The sequence below is a fragment of the Pristis pectinata genome, chromosome 32 (genome assembly GCF_009764475.1).
Source record: "Pristis pectinata isolate sPriPec2 chromosome 32, sPriPec2.1.pri, whole genome shotgun sequence".
In the NCBI taxonomy this organism is placed as follows: Eukaryota; Metazoa; Chordata; class Chondrichthyes; order Rhinopristiformes; family Pristidae; genus Pristis; species Pristis pectinata.
In genome coordinates this window covers 5,748,690-5,768,037 of record NC_067436.1, presented here as the reverse complement: position 1 = coordinate 5,768,037, position 19,348 = coordinate 5,748,690, and the positions used below count along the sequence as shown (strand labels likewise).

The 19,348-nt window shown below is 43.4% G+C and overlaps 1 protein-coding gene across 1 annotated transcript in view; it reads left to right on the top strand.

The window, feature by feature from the left end:
- The window catches only part of trip4 (thyroid hormone receptor interactor 4), a 96,668-nt gene extending 78,482 nt beyond the window's left edge, over positions 1-18,186 (top strand). Inside the window, 1 exon segment of the mRNA XM_052042576.1 lies at positions 17,759-18,186. Within this exon segment, the coding sequence (XP_051898536.1) occupies positions 17,759-17,826 (68 nt within the window). The 3' untranslated portion in view covers positions 17,827-18,186.
- Positions 18,187-19,348: the final 1,162 nt, after the last annotated feature.

Here is a 19,348-nt window from a genome sequence, read left to right as displayed (position 1 = left end):
TTGTGCAGTTGGTCACAATGGCATTGTACCCAGTGCAGTAATCTGGTAGCAGGAATCACCCAGCCATGGAAACTGCAGCTTTCATTTTGTACAAAACCCAAGCATTAAAAACCAATAGAAACGTATTGGCCATTACAGCCTTTGTAGAATTCATGATTAGATGAACGAGCTTTTTAAAAGAAAAACTTGGTTGAAATTTGCTTCCATTGTAGTGGGGATTTACGTATGCAAGCTTCCTGCATGTACGAGGAGAGCTTGGCTTCCAGCCTCAGCCACAAATGGATGGAGCCCAAGGTCACCAGCTGGATGGGAGAGAGCAGAGGTTGTTTGGGCCTTTTAAATTAAGTGTGGTGTTACTTAGATGCTTTCTTTACTATTTGAACAGATTAGCACATTGCTGCATTATCTGAAGGCTGACGCTTTTGACAGCAAAAAAAATATTGACAGACATTTTGGAAGAAATAATTTCCATCGGCTGAGCCAGTTATGTCACAGAAAAGGATTTGCATTTGTCCTTTTAATTATGCCAGTCTTTTATCTGAGATGTAAATACAGGCGAGTCAGCTATGTCTCAGTTGGCATGACAACGCAAAGGCACATAGACCCAGCCTGGCACAGAGCCAGAGTGGTTTTCCGCATGCTGATTGAATCCTAAACAAATCGTGGATTGAGGAAGATTTACTTGTATGGTGCCATGGATTTACATACATCTTGGTTCTGTGCACAAATTTTATTCAGTAAAGAGAATTTTGGGGGTGTGGGGAATAGAGGTTCCTTCGTGATTTCCGCTGGAGCCACATGAAAGCAGTAATGACAACAGCCCCGTTTCTAATTGTGTGCTAACGTGAAACTGCCTCCTCGCTAATGCCACGAGGTGAGCTGCAAGAGATCGGATCAGCAGAGTGAATGCAAATTGCGGCAATTGTAAAATTGACACAGAACCTTTCCAGTGAATCTGCCCGTACTGGGATGGGCCTGTGCAGAGGGTCAGTAATGGAAAACCCCCAAGTGTCTGAGAGCAACAAGGCAGCATGTAATTATAGCGTTCTGGCGGGCTGCTTTGTGAGTTCAATATTAAGAGCAGCTGCTGTCCCTGGTCATTCAATGCGGATGACTGCCAGGTGCCCCTTTTTACGATGTGATAATTGATGTTTATGTAAGCTGCCTGGGAGAGTACTAGCACAGAAACACACTTTGAAATTGTATTTTTGTCTGCTTGACTTTTTCCAAGCAAGAAACTGCCTACAATAAGCAACTTGAAACTCGCTGCAGCACCCACCACCCCCCCCTTCCCCCACCCAGCCCAGCCCACGAACTCAATTGCTGCAGTGCAGATTGAGAGTAGGTGGCACCGGAACTCATAATATACCGCCGACCAAGGGCAGTACTTGCCTCCTGCATGTGCCCTGTGTGTCTCGATGGCGTAACAAGGCCGCATCCTCTGCTTTCTGGTCCAGTGTCCTCTTTTGTATATTCCATTTGAAGAGAAATCTATCCCATTTGAAGAGAAAAATAGCAATGTCCCTTTTAAGAGATGTCTCCCATTATCTGGAATACAAAGGAGTGGCAGTTCCGTCAGTGTTCTGATGCTTTGGTTATACTGCATATGGGATGTTGCATTCAGTCTGGGCTCCACACCTCAGCAAGCCTCTGTCAGTCTCAGATTGGGCATGTGCTGATCTGAGCGAACGCACTGTGTCTGAGATTCGCTCATGAGGGCAGGTTGCAAAGAGCAGGTCTTTGTTTCCTTGAGTCCAGAAGATTATGTGGTGTAATTGAAGTGGTTAATAAGTTTCAGGGATTTGATTGGGTAGATGGAGAGAAATGGCGCTGGAGCACGGCAACTCGTTGCAAGCTGCTCTCTGCAGATCTACTCACTACTGTAATAATCGTTCCACACTTTTCAATTTAAATTCTATGTCAGTAAGTATTACCACCTGCAATGCACTTCCCTGTAGCTGTGACACTGTATTCTGTTGTTGTTTTTACCCTGTACTACCTCAATGCACTGTGTAATGAATTGACCTGTATGATTGGTATGCAGGACAAGTTTTTCGCTGTACCTTGGTACAAGTGACAATAATAAACCTATACCAAAACATACTTTCTCTGGGGGCAGAGTACAAGATGAAATGATATAAGATTAGAGCTGGATCATTCAGGAATGGCACACAAAGGTGCTGGAGGAACTCAGTGGATCAGGCAGCATCTATGGAGAGAAGTGGACAGTCGATGTTTCTGGTCATAACCCTTTATCTGGACTCCAACTGAAACGTCGACTGTCCATTTCCCTCCGTAGATGCTGCCTGACCTGCTGAGTTCCTCCAGCACTTTGTGCGTTGCTCCAGATTTCCAGCATCTGCAGTCTCTTGTGTCTCCATTCAGGAATGACTTAAAGTTGCATTTCTTCACGTGAAGGAAAGCGGAAATCTGGAGCTGTCTTCTCCCAATATGTTTCTGTGGTTAAATCAATTGAAATTTTCAAAATCAACACTCAGGAATTTTTGAAACTCAGAAAATTGCAGAGGCTGGATGTCTGAAATAAAAACTGTGCTGGAAATAGGTTCGGTGGCATCTGTGGAGAGAGAAATGGTTAACATTTAATCATGAAGGGCAAATCAGGTCAAAAGATGAAGGGTCAGTGATCTGAAATGTTAACTCCATTTCTCACTCCACAGATGTTGCTTGGCCTGCTGAGTGTTTCCAGCACTTCTCATTTTTATTTGTGAATTATTATTCTGTAAGGGTATGACACCAGCAGGTATGTGACATCAGGATACAGATTAACTTTCTAAATGAACACTGGACTGATCTTGAAGCTGAATAGCCATCTTCTGTATGCTTGGATCTCAAAGTACCGCTCATTTCGCTCTCATACATGCACTTGCTCCGATTTCAGGCATTAATTGTAGAGAAAGTCTCTAGTCATGGTTAGGCTCGGATCACTGAAGTCTCTGCAGTACTCTGTTAAGCAAATTTTAAAATACAAATTTAAAATTGTGGTATTTTAATTTCTGGTTTGGATTGCTTATAAACACTCAATTATTTATACTGAATTAAAATGTAGTCAGTGCCTGTCAAATAAAGCGGTAGAGGAAACTGTTCTATTTTCTCTGCGAAAAGCTCATTAAGTTTTGCAGCAACTGGATTATTTGGGGAATTGAACTTGTCAAACAATAGAAACTTTGAGCATTGGACTGTTTGCTACTCAGTATTTTAGTTTGAGTGTAGATTTGCATACAAGCAGCTGGAAGAACACAGGCTTTGAATGTGAATAATATGCAAAAACAATATGGTGTTGGCCAGGCTGGTGATTGCTTTGTCAGTGAGTCACAGAGTTCATCAGGAGTTGAAAGCACTGAATCCGATCATCCTCACTTAAAAGGAGAAAAGAAATCACACATCTCCTTGAAGACAATTCTGCAGTAGTACCATTAGGAGCTTTGGAGCCTTAGAATAAAACACCCGTGTGGCATTGGTGCTGTTTTCTATATAAAAAGGTAAACACTAATGAATGATCTGTACAAGAATGTAAAGGTTTGCACTGTTTTGTAATTGTATATAGTTTGTCTTTTATTATGAATAAAGTTTATTTTGTATAAAAAAAATGAGCCACGCTCTGACAAAGGCTGCATCAGGCTGTGCGCGGAACCCAAGTACGTGGGCACCAAGTGTCACTACGTACCGAGGTTCTACCTGTCCCTGCTGTTGCGAAGGATGGGCCTGGCCCCATGGCCACACGGCGTCCCAGTCAGCTCAACGCTGCTGCGCTACCTGTCCTTCGTGGAAAAGTTCTTCCAGACCACAAGTCCTTCAGGCAGTGGTCAGCACGGAACATCCTGCAGGCACTGCAGGAGAAGGACTCAATGGATACTGTGGGGTGGTTCCCTGAGCAGACTGTCCAGACCATCTGGCAAAATGTCTCATCGCCGGAACTCACCAACAAGCACCAAGACCTCGCTTGGCTGGCAGTGAGAGGGGCCCTCCCAGTCAGATCCTTCCTGTATGGTTGGAACCTCACTCCCAGCGCGCACTGCCCCCGGGAGGACTGCACTGAGAATGAGACGGTCACCCACCTCTTTGCAGGCTGTAGGTTTGCGAGGAGGGTGTGGCGAAAGATGCAAGGGTCCTTGTCACGGTTCATCCCCAGCAGCAGCGTAGCAGAGGATTCTCTGATCTACGGGCTGTTCCCGGGGACACACACAGAGACGGGCATCAACTGCTGCTGGAAGGTCATCAACTCGCTCTTTGGTCTGCCCGAAACTTGTTGGTCTTCCAGCACTGCGAGATGTCCGTAGGGGAATGCTGCCAGCTGGCACCTTCCAGACTGCAGGAGTACGTGCTGAGGGACACACTGAAGCCGGGTGCAGCCAACGCAAAGGCTCAGTGGGGAAGGACTACAGTTTAGGGTTCTTCTGCCACTGGAGAGGGAGGAGCGGGGACAGGCGAGAAAGCTCCTAAATATTGTAAATACGGGACCGGGTAGCTTCCAGGGAGCCACACGTGTGGCATCAGTGCTGTTTCTTTCATATATATAAAAAGGTAACACTAATGAATGATCTGTACAAGAATGTAAAGGTTTGCACTGTTTTGAATTATGAATAAAGTATATTTTGAATAAAAAAAAGAGCCACGCTGTGCCCTGGCAGTCACCCGAGCCATCTTCCGATTCATCTGGAGATCCAAGATGGAATGGGTCCAACAAATTGCAATGTACAAGTCCCTGGACAATAGGGAGGGAAAGTGTACCCAACATCGCCCTCATCTTGGTGACTGCCGTTGTGTGTGCCTCCATCAGGCTGTGTTTGGAACCAAGGTACATGGGCACCAAGTGTCACTATGTGCTGAGGTTCTGCCTGTCCCCAGTGCTGTGAAGGATAGATCTGGCCCCGATTCCGCACAATGTCCCAGCCAGTTGGATGTAGCAGCACTACCTGTCCTTTGTGGAAAAGCTCTTCAGAGAAACGCCTTGGACCACGAGTTTATCAGGCAGAGGTCAGCACAGAACATCCTACAGCCACGGCGGGATAAAGACGCAATGGATCTTGTGGGGTCATTCCCTTAGCCGACTGTCCAAATCACCTGGCAGAATGCCTCATCACCAGAACTCACCAACAAGCATCAAGACCTCACTTGGCTGGTAGTGAGAGGGACCCTCCTGGTCAGATCCTTCCTGCACAGTGAGAGTCTCACTCCCAATGTAGTGCCCCTGGGATAGCTGCAATGAGGTGACGGTTGCCCAACTCTTTGCGGACTGTGTACTTTCAAAGAAGGTCTGGAGAAGGATGCAAGAATCCTTTTTGCAGTTCATCCCGAGCAGCTGCATAACAGAGGACTCTCTGATCTACAGGCTGTTCCCAGGGGCACACACAGTGATGGACATCAAGTGCAGTTGGAAGATCATCAACTCTGTGAAAGCTGCTCTTTGGCCTGCCTGAAACTTGTTGGTCTTCCAGCACAGTGAGACATCGTTTAAGAGAATGCTGCTGACTGGCACGTTCCAGGCTGCGGGGCTATGTGCTGAGGTACGCACTGAGGCCTGGTGTAGCCAATATGAGAAGTATCAGGAACAAGGGTGATGAACTTAGAGCATGGGTAAGTACTGGAAACTATGGCATGGTGGACATTATAGAGACTTGGTCATCACAAGGGCAGGAATGGCTGCTGGATATTCCAGGGTTTAGATGTTTAAAAAGGGACAGGGATGGAGGTAGAAGAGGTGGGGGAGTGGCTTTGCAGGGATAGTGTCACAGCTGTAGAAAGGGAGGACATCCTGGAGGGATCATCTGCTGAGTCAGTGTGGGTGGAAGTCAGAAACAGGAAGGGAGTGATCACTCTACTGGGAGTATTCACTCTACTGGGTGTATTCTACAGACCCCCCACCCCCCCAATAGCAGCAGAGACACTGAGGAGCTGATAGGGAGGCAGATTTTGGAGAGGTGCAAAAATAACAGGGTTGTTATCATGGGTGATTTCAACTTCCCCAATATTAATTGGCACCTCGTTAGTGTAAAGGGGATAGATGGGGCAGAGTTTGTTCGGTGTGGCCTGGAAGGATTCCCGACACAGTATGTGGACAGGTCGACTAGAGGAGAGGCTGTACTGGACTTGGTACTAGGCAATGAGCCTGATCAGGTTTCAGATTTTGAGGGTAGAATACCAGGTTAATGGCAGGACTCTTAGCAATGTGGAGGAACAGAAGGATCTTGGAGTCCACGTCCATAGATCCCTCAAGGTTGCCGTACAGGTTGATAGGGTTGTTAAGAAGGTGTATGGTGTATTGGCCTTCATTAGTTGGGGTATTGAGTTCAAGAGCCGTGAGGTAATGTTGCAGCTCTATAGAACTCTGGTTAGACCACACTTGGAGTATTGTGTTCAGTTCTAGTCACCTCATTATAGGAAGGATGTGGAAGCTTTAGTAAGGGTGCAGGGGAGGTTTACCAGGTTGTTGCATGGATTGGAGAGCATGACTTATGAGGATAGGTTGAGCGAGCTAGGGCTTTTCTCTGTGGAGCAAAGAAGGATGAGGGGTGACTTGATAGAGATGTACAAGATTGGTATTGGTTTATTATTGTCACTTGCACCAAGGTACAGTGAAAAGCTTGTCTTACAAACCGATCATACAGGTCAATTCATTACACAGTGCAGTTACATTGAGTTAGTACAGAGTGCATTGATGTAGTACAGGTAAAAACAATAACAGTACAGAGTAAAGTGTCACAGCTACAGAGAAAGTGCAGTGCAATAAGGTGCAAGGTCACAACAAGGTAGATTGTGAGGTCATAGTCCATTCATTGTATAAGGGAACCGTTCAATAGTCTTATCACAGTGGGGTAAAAGCTGTCCTTAAGTCTGGTGGTATGTGCCCTCAGGCTCCTGTACCTTCTACCCGATGGAAGAGGAGAGAAGAGAGAATGTCCCGGGTGGGTGGGGTCTTTGATTATGCTGGCTGCTACACCAAGACAACGAGAGGTAAAGACAGAGTCCAAGGAGGGGAGGCTGGTGTCCGTGATGCGCTGGGCTGTGTCCACAACTCTCTGCAGCTTCTTGCAGTCTTGGGCAGAGCAGTTGTTGTACCAGGCCGTGATACATCCAGATAGGATGCTTTCTATGGTGCATCGGTAAAAGTTGGTGAGAGTCATAGGGGACAAACCAAATTTCTTTAGCCTCCTGAGGAAGTAGCGTCGCTGGTGAGCTTTCTTGGCCGTGGCATCTACGTGATTTGACCAGGACAGGCTGTTGATGATGTTCACTCCCAGGAACTTGAAGCTCTCAACCCTCTCGACCTCAGCACCATTGATGTAGACAGGTGCATGTACACCGCCCCCTTTCCTGATGTCAATGACCAGCTCTTTAGTTTTATTGACATTGAGGGAAAGGTTGTTGTCATGACACCATTCCACTGAGCTCTCTATCTCTTTCCTGTACTCCGATTCATTGCTGTTTGAGATACGGCCTACAACGGTGGTATCATCTGCAAACTTGTAGATGGAGTTAGAGCAGAATCTGGCCACACAGTTGTGAGTGTATAGGGAGTAGAGGGCTGAGGACTCAGCCTTGTGGGGCACCAGTGTTGAGAATAATTGTGCCGGAGGTATTGCTGCCTATCCCCACTGATTGCGGTCTATTTGTCAAGGATCCAGTTACAGAGGGAGGTGTTGAGTCCTAGGTCTCGGAGTCTGGTGACAAGCTTGCTTGGAATTATTGGTGATAAGAGGCATAGATGATAAGAGGCATAGATCAAGTGGACAGACAGAAACTTTTTTCCAGGGTGACAATGGCTAACATGAGGGGGCATAATTTTAAGATGATTGGAGGAAGGTATGGGGGGATGTCAGAAGTAAGTTTTTTACACAGAGTGGTGGGTGCGTGGAACGCATTGCCGGCAGAAGTTGCAGAGGCAGATACATTAGGGACATTTAAGAGACTCTTAGGCACATGAATGATAGAGAAATGGAGGGCTATGTGGGAGGAAAGGGTTAGATAGATCCTCGAGTAAAATAAAACGTCAGCACAACATTGTGGGCTGAAGGGCCTGTACTGTGCTGTAGTGTTCTATATTCTAAGCCCTGGGCTTTGTGGGGAAGGACTGCAGTCTAGGGCACTTCTGCCACCAGACACTAAGTCTAGTGTAGAAGCCTCCCAAAGACTTGGAGTTTTTATCATCCCAGGAGGCCACGAGCGGTAATGGTGCTCTGTACACAATGTTCAAACACTACCAGTGTGTAGAACTGATATCACTGTGACTGTATAAACTGAACAACCCTATGAATGTGAAGAGAGCCATGCACTGTGTGTTTTTGTACGTGTATATATATTTTATGAATAAAGTTTATTTTTGGAACAAATAAATGAGCCACATTAAAATCATAGAGTTTGTAATCATGCAGTCTTCAGACGGCTCAGTATTCCTGCAGTTTGAAGATGTTGCTGTTTAAAGTCAGTTGCCTCATTGGTCTCACCAAAGAAGTAAAGTATTATTTTCTTTTGAGGTTAGTGTCTCAACCCAATGCAGAAATGCCAGAGATGGGATCTCTTTCATTGTTAGGATTTGTCGTCTTGACTTTATGACCAGGCCATTTATAGCCGCACTCCCTAGGTTGCTCTTCAGTGTTACTGAAACTCGCTGAACGTTGCAGACAGCAGCTGCAGTTCAGCTGAACAGTTACTTCAAACAATTGGAACTTTGCCGCATATTTTAAAATTGCACCATTGTGCACAGCATTCTTGCAAATCACACTGGTGCCAACCCTCGGGGAGTACGTCTGAATGGTGGAGGTTATGATCCTTGAAAGGCAGCATCAGGCACGTTCTGCCTCTTCCACTGTATCCATGCAATCCACTCTCATGCTCTTTCTCCATATTTTTCTTCTTGGGTATATATCCAATTCTTTATTGAAAGTTTTCATTGAATCTGCTTCACATTATCCTTTGGATCATTCCTTCCAGATGATTGCTTCTATGCAGTGAACCATCACTTTGTTTGTCCACTTGCCAGGTATCTTTCACATGCCGTCTGGTCATTAATCCTTCTGCCATTGGAAACTCACTCCACACTGCTTCTATGAACAGGTGTTAAATTTTCCTTTTTCCTTGTTCTATGGAGAATAACTCAGATGCATTAGTTTCTTTGCATAACCTGTGTCTTGTTAGCATTCTTCTGTATCTCCTATACCTCGCTATCTAAGGGTCTTTCTGAAATGTGATGCCCAGAATTGAGAAAAGCATTGTACTAAACTGACCTGTTATGGTTTAACACAATTTTGCTTTAAACTATATAGGGATGAGGAGAACACCAAGAATGGGACGTTTAATAAATCAAGAGGAAATGAGAGTGCAGTGGCACAAGATTGTGAGGGGGAAATCAACAAGCAAAGTATGACAGGCGAGGGTAGAAACGTAAAGAAAAGTATGTAGCACAGAGCAAATCCAGAGTTAGTAAAGACTGTAAAAAAAAATCAAAGCTCAACTGTCTTTATTTGAATGCATGTAGCATTTGCAATGAGATAGGTGTGTGACAACACTGATAGCAACCTATGAGTATGACCTCATAGTTATTGTGGAGATGTGGCTGCAGTGTTACCAGGCCTGGATGCTGAATGTTCCAGGTTCTACGATGTTCCCAAAGAACAGGCCAAAAGCGAAAGGAGGTGGGTTAATCATGGAAGATATCAGAGAAGTGCTGAGTCATGATGTGCTGACTGTGGATAGGAATATGAATCGGTTTGGGTTGAAATAATAGGAGAAAGAAGATGTGGGTGGGAGTAGTCTACAGGCCCCTCAAATGTGACCTCTCGATAGGTTCGAGCATAAATGGAGAAATATCTTGTGCCTGCTTGTTGGGAATTGCAATTGTCATGGGAGAGTTTAATCTACATATTGATTGGATAACCAAACTGGCAAGGGTATCGTCAAAGAATAATTTTTGAGTAGAACAGGAATTGCTTCTTAGAACAGTATGTTATGGCCCCTAGCCGGGAACAGGCTATTTTAGATTTAGTCATGAGTAATGAGGAAGGAATAAGAATAGATCTTGTGGTTATGGATCCTCCAGGAGCTAGTGACTGCAATATGATAGAAATAAGAACACAAGAACTTAAGAAATAGGAGCAGGAGTAGGCCATCTGGCCTGTCGAGCCTGCTCCGCGATTCAATAAGATCATGGCTGATCTGGCTGTGGACTCAGCTCCACCTACCTACCTTTCCCCCCGTATCCCTTAATTCCCCTACTATGCAAAAACCTAACTGTTTCTTAAATATATTTGATGAGGTAACCTCCACTGCTTCCTGGGCAGAGAATTCCACAGATTCACCACTCTCTGGGAAAAGCAGTTCCTCCTCATCTCCATCCTAAATCTACTCCACTGAATCACGAGGGCATATCCCCTAGTTCTAGTCTCTATAAGATGCAGTTTGAGGGTGAACACCACAGGGCCATCTTCAGCTTTAATAAGGGCAGTTACCATGGTATGAAGGCGGACTTGTCTGAGAAAATAAGCTAAGAGGCAGGTCAGTAGATGAATTGCTGCAGATATTCAAACAGCTAGTCCGTAACACTCTGCAGGAATTTATCCCGGTTAAAAAGAGGGATTCTGTGAGAAAGAGGCACAATCTGTGGTTAACGGGATATCAGAATAATGTTAAATTGAAAAGTAGGGCATACAAAGTGGCAAAGGCTGGTGATAAGCCAGATGACAAGAAATGTTTTAGGATCCAACAGTGAAAGACTAAAAAGCTCATAAGAGAAAAAGGATGATTTTGAGAGAAAAAATTTGTAATATCAAAACAAACCGTAGGAGTTTCTATGGATATATAAATAAGAAGGTGGGTGTGGAACCACTAAAAAATGTGGCTGGTGAATTAATAACAGGAAACAAAGAAATGGCAGATAAGTTAAATGAATTGATGCATCTGTCTTCACTGTGGAGGACTCTGCAGATATCCCTAAGATAACAGATGGCCTACTTTCAAATAACAGGGAGGAACTTGTAAAAAACCCTAATCACAAAGAATAAAGCATTGTCTTCTTGTACAATAAAGATGAATGCTTGATTTCACAACCTACCTCATTGTGGCCCTTGCACCTTATTGTCTACTTGCACTGCACTTCCTCTGTGACTGTAACGATATATTCTGCATTCTGTTATTGCTCTTCCCTTTGTACTACCCTGATGTACATGTTTTGAACTGATCTGTATGGAAGGCATGCAAAACAAAGTTTTTCACTGTACATGTGACAATAATAATCCAATTACCATTACACATTACGAAAACTCACAGAGCTAAAGGCAGATAAATCACTGGGATCCAATGGCCTGTATCCAAGGGTTTTAAAGGATACTGGAAATCTGATTTTTTTTAATATAAAGAAGCAGAAAATACAGGAAAAATTAGTAAATTGGCAGTATCTGTGAAAATTTTTTCCATGATTTTCCATTTCTTTTTTTATCCTACATGCATAAGTCTAGCCTGCCATGAAATTTTCACCACCTTACCATTAACAATTCATTACACAGGCCAGTATCTGTGCTGATAACTGTTTCCATCAGGTCATTTCAACTCATTCTATCACAGATACTCACTTTGTTCTATTCATCCTTCGCCCTACTTGTATCTCTCTCTTTCCCAGTTCTGATGGTCACTGACCCAAAAAGTTAACTGTTTCTCTTTTCCCGGATGCTGCCTGACCTGAGTTTTTCCAGCATTTTTCTTGTTTCTATTTTGCTACGTTCTTTTTCCTCTATCCTCTGCTTGCTACATGTGGCTGATGCAGCAGAATAGCTCAGGCACGTAGTCTGGATGTTACCAGATTGGACTTTCTTCTTTACTATTCCTTTGGCATCTTAAAATTGCCCAAAGCCATTTTCACCTATTTTTGGTTTTAATTGTGAAAGGAGGGGAAGTTGAAGCTGTTAGCCAGAATTAAGTTGTAACCCTTTGGCCTCTGATGCAGACAGTCATGGGTTGAAGTCCAGCTCCAGCATCTTGAGCACAGAAGTCAGCCAGACACTTTGAGATGAGATGTTGAGCCAGGGGCATGTCTTGCCCCTCAGCTGAATGTAAAAACATCTCAAAATATTAATTTGAATAAGGGCAGAGAGACTGACTTTGATGGCTGACCAATGTTTATCACTCAACCAACATCACTAAAACAGGTTATGGGCCATTATAACAATGGGGAATCTTGTCTGTGCAATTTGTTTCGTACATTTTTTTTATATTACAGTGACTTCAGAACATCTTGAGGTCATAAAATGAGCTATATATATGCAATCTGATGGCAATAACTGGTGAATTCTGCTCTGTGCAGCAGAGTGTGGATAAGCTTGGCTGCCTCTGCAAGGGGTGCTGAATGACAGAATTTGAGCATCGTCTTTTGAGGAAAAAGCTTCCAATGCAGCTTATTTTGAATAACTTGGAAGTTCATGATAGTGCTGGCTGCCAAGAAAACTCACAATTTTCTTTTACCAGCTGCACGTGACCTATTCATTACCACTTAAGCAATCAGGGACCTGAAAGGCAACATTAAGTAGCTTTCAACCATACTAATCAATAACGAGCCACTTCTGTGGTTAATTTATATCAATGAGGGCACTCAAATTCATTGTCGAGTGGCCAAGTTTGCAGATGGTGCCAAACTGTTGTGGGCGCCTGTAGAATAGAGAAGGGAGCCCAGAACTGAGGGGGCTGCTCGGGGACGTTTTTAACTGGGCAGACAAAGAGACTTAATATTCATTTTTGATAAGTGGACAGCAGAAGTATTGCTTGAATAGAGTTACAATAGGCAAGTCCTATTTTGCAACGTGACTTGATTTTTTTTGTAAAAGTATGTCATTGGTTCTCTGGGATGTCCTAGATTGTGATGAGCACAATATAAATTTAAAGAGCATTTTGTTCTCTTTTTGAGAAGTTGAAATTATTAGAGGTGCAGGTATCTAGGTAGACTCGCTCAAAGTGTCCAACCAACACAGAGCAGCAGTTTATACATAAGAAACCAGGAGCTAGATTAGGCTACCCGGCCCCTCAAGCCTGCCCCACCATCCTGTATGATCTTGGCTCAACTCCTCATCTGTGCCAGTTCCCCAAAGCCATCTATTCCTCGATTGTTCAAAATTTATCAACCTCCACCTTAAATACCAATAGTGAACTAGCCTCCACAACCCACTGGGATAGAAATTTCCAAAAAGACATTTCCATGCACCTCCATTTTAAATGACTGGCCCCTTGTAACTACGTCCCCTGGACTCCATGACATAATAAGATATCTTTTATAAGTCACGTGTACATCGAAACATACAGTGAAATGCATCTTTTGCGTAGAATGTTCTGGGGGCAGCCCACAAGTGTCGCCACACTTCTGGCACCAACATAGCAGGCCCACAACTTCCTAACCTGTACGTCTTTGGAATGTGGGAGGAAATCCTATTAGTTTACAAACAAACTGTAGTGCCATGCTCAGACCCATTTGAGTGTGACAAAGGAACACAAGATAAATCCTTCAGTCTGATTGGCACGGTAGTGTAGCAGTTAGCATAACGCTTTACAGCGCCAGCGACCTGGGTTCAATTGCAGCCGCTGTCTGTAAGGAGTTTGTACATTCTCCCCGTGTCTGCATGGGTTTCCTCCCACATTCCAAAGATGTATGGGTTAGGAAGTTGTGGGCATGCTATGTTGGTGCCAGAAGCATGGCGACACTTGCGGGCTGCCCCCAGAACACTCTACACAAAAGATGCATTTCACAAATGTGTTTCAATGTACATGTGACAAATAAAGATATCTTAAAATCTTAATCTTCTTGAGCTTCCCAGCATTGTCAGAGAAATTGAAAAATGTGGCATAAAGATTGTAAGCAAACTTTCTTCAAATTATGTTTGTGTGTAGGAAAAAGGGGGTTCAGGTTGAAACGATCGAAAGGCAAAGTGAAGACATATCAAGTTTTTCACTCTCACGAGGTTGAGCAGAGGAAGGGAAATAGAGGAGGATAACAGCTCAGTGGATGGACAAGGCGTTGCTGATCAGAAATCAGTACACCTTATCTATATTCACCTTGCAATGAGAAAAGTATTAGCATTTGTGGAGGCCTTTGTACACTTTCGAGGTGCCTGGGTTTCACAGCCAGTGTATTACTTTTGAAATAGTTGCTGTTAAGGCAGTAAATATAATTGCCATACATTGAACTAACACCCGAGGAGAGGAACTGTCCAGTTTATAGCTTTTTGTACTGATGGTGATATGTTTCCTGTATCTGATTACAGATACACAGAGAATAGTGGAAACTGGGAGAGATGACTGATTTTACATCAGTAAGAGAAAACAAAGCTCAAGTTGTTTATAATGTCATCTAAGCCCTCTGTCGAGGTCACTGTCAAACCTCACTAAGATTATCCAGTGCTTGGTATTAGAAGGTATTATTTTTCACAGTGCTGTGAATATCTAAAAAAGGCTCTTGCAGAGTGGGATGAAAAGCAGTGGACCTTGTGCTCATTAAGTCATTCATAAATAGCTGCTAAATCCGATTAATAGTTTTAAAGTTTATAGTGATTAGTATAGATGTGGTTTATCAAGTATGTGCAGAGCACAAGTGATTTCTGTACTTGAGGGATCTGGGGAAATGTAATTGTAATGTTAAATTTATGCACTGAAGTTTTGCTAAATTGCTCTGTCAAAAATGTTGCCACATTTTATCATCATAGTAGCTTACCTTTATTTCAGGATCTCCCTGAGGAGAATTAAATGAATTGGATAGATTTGGTGATGGGCAAATTGTGGTCTAGGACAGGAAGAGCTTGACAGTAAATGGTTTGTTTCTTTTGTGTTCCCTTGACATTATAGTTGAGATATTTCTTATTTGGATTGCTATTTTGCAATTAATTTAAAGTCATCCACAATTCATTAACATATCTGGGCACTAATTATAATAATTTTGTTCCTTAGTTGCTATTCTTTAGTTTAGATACACAGATTACAAAGTTATCTTCGGCACTTTTAGAAGCAGCTTTGCTCTGTTCGTCCCTCCCTCCCCTTCCCCCAGCTCCACACACAAATTAAAGATCTCTTTTCTTTTAAAAAAAAGCTTCCTCCTGCACTCCACCCACCTAATCCCTTCCTTTCCATTTTAGATGTTAGAAAATCACAGCTCGTGACTCGTGACTTAAATTAGGTGGTGAACAGGATGAGTGGGATTGTTGGGGCTGTTGTAGAAGGGGTCAGCATAGAACTCGATGAACTGAATGGCCTCCTCCTGTTCTATAACAATTCTGCGATTCTACTTCATGAATTCCTGTTAGCAGTGGATTAAGAGAAATGGTCTTAATTGCACTTTGGTTATGCTATGCCCTATGGATCATAAATCGTCACGGAGTTGAAAGAGGGTTGTGGGGCTGGGATACAGGTTGAGAAGGAGGCAGAGAGAAAGTAATCTGAAGTTTCTGCAGCTGATTTGCCTGGAGAGAATTTTTTTTTCAGCAGAGAAACCAATGCATCTTTATTCCCTTTGGAGTCCTGCCAATTCACCATGTTCTCAATTTGTGTCACTAACTTTATATAATGTCCTGCTAATTGATACGGAAACTAGATATCTTTACAGAATCAGCACATGCTGGAAATGTAGTTTTGCTCTTTGATCTTGAATGTGCAATTAGATTTCACCTCTCAAAAGAGAAAAAGTATGGTCCTGCCGCCCGTTTGTTGTGTGGCCTCCAATGCCCTTTCAGAAATCATTAATCACCAGGGAACTCCATTGTGTAGCCACAAGGGAATGTTTGTCCATGTGTGAGGATGCTATTGATGGTACAAAAATATACAGATCTCGCCATCTGTTCAAGAGATGCTGCAAATGAAAGACATGTTCTGTGGTTCAATCATTGTAGCTGAAGGTATTTAAGTAATTTGTATACTGAGTCAACAGCAAGTGTATTTGGAACTAGAATTCTAACTCAGTGGATTAATTGGCTAGAAAGCAAGAAACGTTGTTTTGGTGGCTACTCACTTGATGTCAGTTTTCTTTAGGTGGTAAAACACCTTGTCTCAAAGTGGTCTTGCTTCACATCATCTCAATTCCTTCTACTTTGCATCTAAACTGATGAAGGAGCTGTAGTGAAAAAAAATAAACTGCTGGAAGAATTCAGCAGGTCGAGCAGCATCTGAGGAGACAAAGGGATGGTTGATGTTTTGTGTCGAAACCCTGAATCAGGACTGAGAGTGTAGAGGGAAGGGAGCCAGTATCTAAAAGTGAGAGAGAGGGGCGAGGCAAGGGCTGGAAGGTGATAGGTGGATCCAGATAAGGGAGAGGTGACGGTCAGGTGGAACCAGATGGGGAAGGGGATAGGGAAGGTGAACCAAGAGAGAAGAAACCCAGGTAGATAGGTACGTGGGTGATGGGTAGATGGAACCAGGTGGGGAGGGTGATGAGAGTAGGGGACGAGGGGGGTAGAGACGTAAAAGGTGAACAAAGGGAGTGAGACCCTGCGTGGACTGGTGGGAGTGAGAAAGGAACACTGGGAGTGGGTGACCCGAAATCAGAAAATTCAATGTTCGTACAGTTGGGCTGTAGGTTACCCAAGCAGAACAAATGCAATAGACCAGGTTGGAAGAGGTGCAGGTGAACCTCTGCCTCACCTGGAGGGGCTGTTTAGGTCCCTGGATGGTGGTGAGGGAGGTGGTGTAGGGACAAGTGTTGCACCTCCTTTGGTTGCAGGGGAAAGTGCCAGGGGATGGGGAGGGGTAGGGAGGCAGGGACGAGGGGACCAAGGAGTCACAGGGAGAGTGGTCCCTGCAGAATGCAGAAAGGTTGGAGGTCGGGGGTAGGGGAAGATGCAGTTGCTGGTGGGATCCCATTGGATCTGGCAGAAGCGACAAAGGACGATGTGCTGGATGCACAGACTGGTGGGGTGAAAGTTGTGGACCAAGGGAACTCTCTCTCTGCTCTGTCTGGGAGAGGGGATGGTGAGAGCAGATACGCAGGAAATGGAGGAAATGCGTGTGATGGCTCCATCAACCACAGCAGAGGGGAAGCCATGTTTCCTGAAGAAGGAGAACAATTCAAGTCCTAGAACTTGTCCAGTACCTGACTCCACTGGATCTGTAATCAATTGTAGTTGATTAATGCAAAAATATTGTTTTTACTCCGATTTGCCTTCTGTTTCAGCAGCTTGGTGCATTCACACATAATAGACATTCATCATTTGTGATTTGCAATTAACAGTAATGAAGAAAAGGGAAGATTTTGATATTGCAGAGCTAATTATACACAAGAGAGAATTCATTTGTCTAACTATAGTCATTAATACTTTGGCTTGTTTCCAAAAGGCTTTGATGGAATAGTGGAATCACTTTAAAATGATTTTGATAGGGTTTTATCAAATCTGCGTGTCTGAAGCCACACATGCAATGAACTGTGTTTGCTTTTTTGGTCCATAATCTTTTGCTATTTTGGAAAGGGGAGCTTTGTCTTGTCCTTGACTCCAATAATCACACCAGGCACTGTCTTTATAAAAGGCAGGTTCTCCTGGTGTTTACATTTGAGGAGATGCTTATTGTCCTGAGCGAGTCTTATTTAAAACATACAGATCGCATTATAAATGAGCTATGAGGCATAATTGTCTATTAACCTTCCATCCTGCATTAAATATTAGAAAAATAACCAGTTGCAGGTGGGTTGGAAAACTGCATGTATCCTTTCTTGCTTTTAAAGTAATGTAGTAATTTGTAGTATATTGCTTGCCTTGCGGTAGATTTATATCCTTTGTGTTTACAACAGGGAAATTGGACTCCAAGATTCATCAAGGAATGAAGAAGGCGTTAATGCGACAAAAACAGAATACATAATGGAAAGGAAACGAAACCAGGGATCTGTCTTGATTTGGATTGCCTTGTGGCTGTGAAGTCCCATAGCCGGTAACTTAAAAGTACATTGTAAAATCCAAGTCACTCTGCCAACAATGTACAGTTCCAAAATCTAACAACCTTCCACTGTATTAACCAGCAGCCTGACACTGATGACCCAGATATCTCAAAGCCTCAATATTTAATAATGAAATTCAAAAACTTGGTAATAATAGAGAGAAGATTGTTTAGAAACATGCATTGCATTCCAGTAATCCTGCCACCAGATTTAGCAATTCACAACTGTTCAACTTATTTCATTTGATTAAAGGAGTTAATGATGTCTGAAACCTGTCTGCCTTTGACCATGCTTTCTGGTTACAGAGGAAAAGTTTCAAGGATACGTTCATAGTCTCCTTGAAGAAATGCAGCAGCATCCCCATTGACCCCTGGGCTGTGAGTGCTCAAAAGCGGAGAAGAAGCATTCGAGATGGGATTGAGAAACTCAAAGCCATGTGTTGGGAGCACACAGAAACAGTGGAAGTAGCAGACCAGCTCACAGAATATCGCCCACCCACCCAGTTGACCAACACCTGCCCCACCGGTGGGAGAGTCTGCAGTCCCCACATTGGCCTTGTCAGCCACCTCAAATAAAACTGAGTGGAACGAAGTCATCCTCTATCCCAAATTAGCACCCAACAGGAAGACTTGTGAAATGTCACTTCATTTTAAAGAAGGTTGGGTTCCAGGCAATATTCATGTTGAGCATTCATTTAGTTTAGCAACAGTCCTTGTTTAAGACTCATTCCTAGGGATGTTTAAACAAAATTGGTATGGGGAAGTCATAAGTGTCGTCAATATTTATTACCATCACTGCTTGCCCTTGAACTGCTTATAGACATTTGATACTCCTGAGGCTTGCTTGGCTGTTGCAGAGATAATTAAGAGCCGAGCACATTGGTGTGAGTGTGAATTCACGTAATTGACCTGACCAGATACACACAGCAGGTTGGATTCCTGTAGGTCTTTAGTAAACCAGATGGGCTTTTTAATCAACAGTCCAACTGCTTCTGGGTGAATTGCCAACTTTTTATTTTCTGATTTTTTTTTTCTTTTGAAACAATTCATTTCTAAAGCTAGGATTTGAACTTTCTTTCTGTGGATTATTAGTCTGCGGCACTTCTTTGCTTCCCTAGAAATATAACCACAACGCTAACCTCCTCGGAGTTCCAAGGCATTGAAGTGGATAACTCAGTGAAAAGATTTTTCTGTCTCGGTTAGTGCTGAGCGATCCAGTGTCAACTTCACAAGAATCTGTATTGATCCCTGTTAGGGAAATTGTTCATTAATTTTATCTGCAACCTCTTAAGTTAGAACCAGAGCGTGTACCCTTGTATCTGCTTACAGGGTCCTTGCTTATTGCCTCTCTTGAATAGAGCAGCTAGAATCACAAATTATTTGTTCCTTGTATTGCTAAAACCCAAGGATGTCAGTGCCTAAGAGAAAATTGCCAAATGGATAGTTG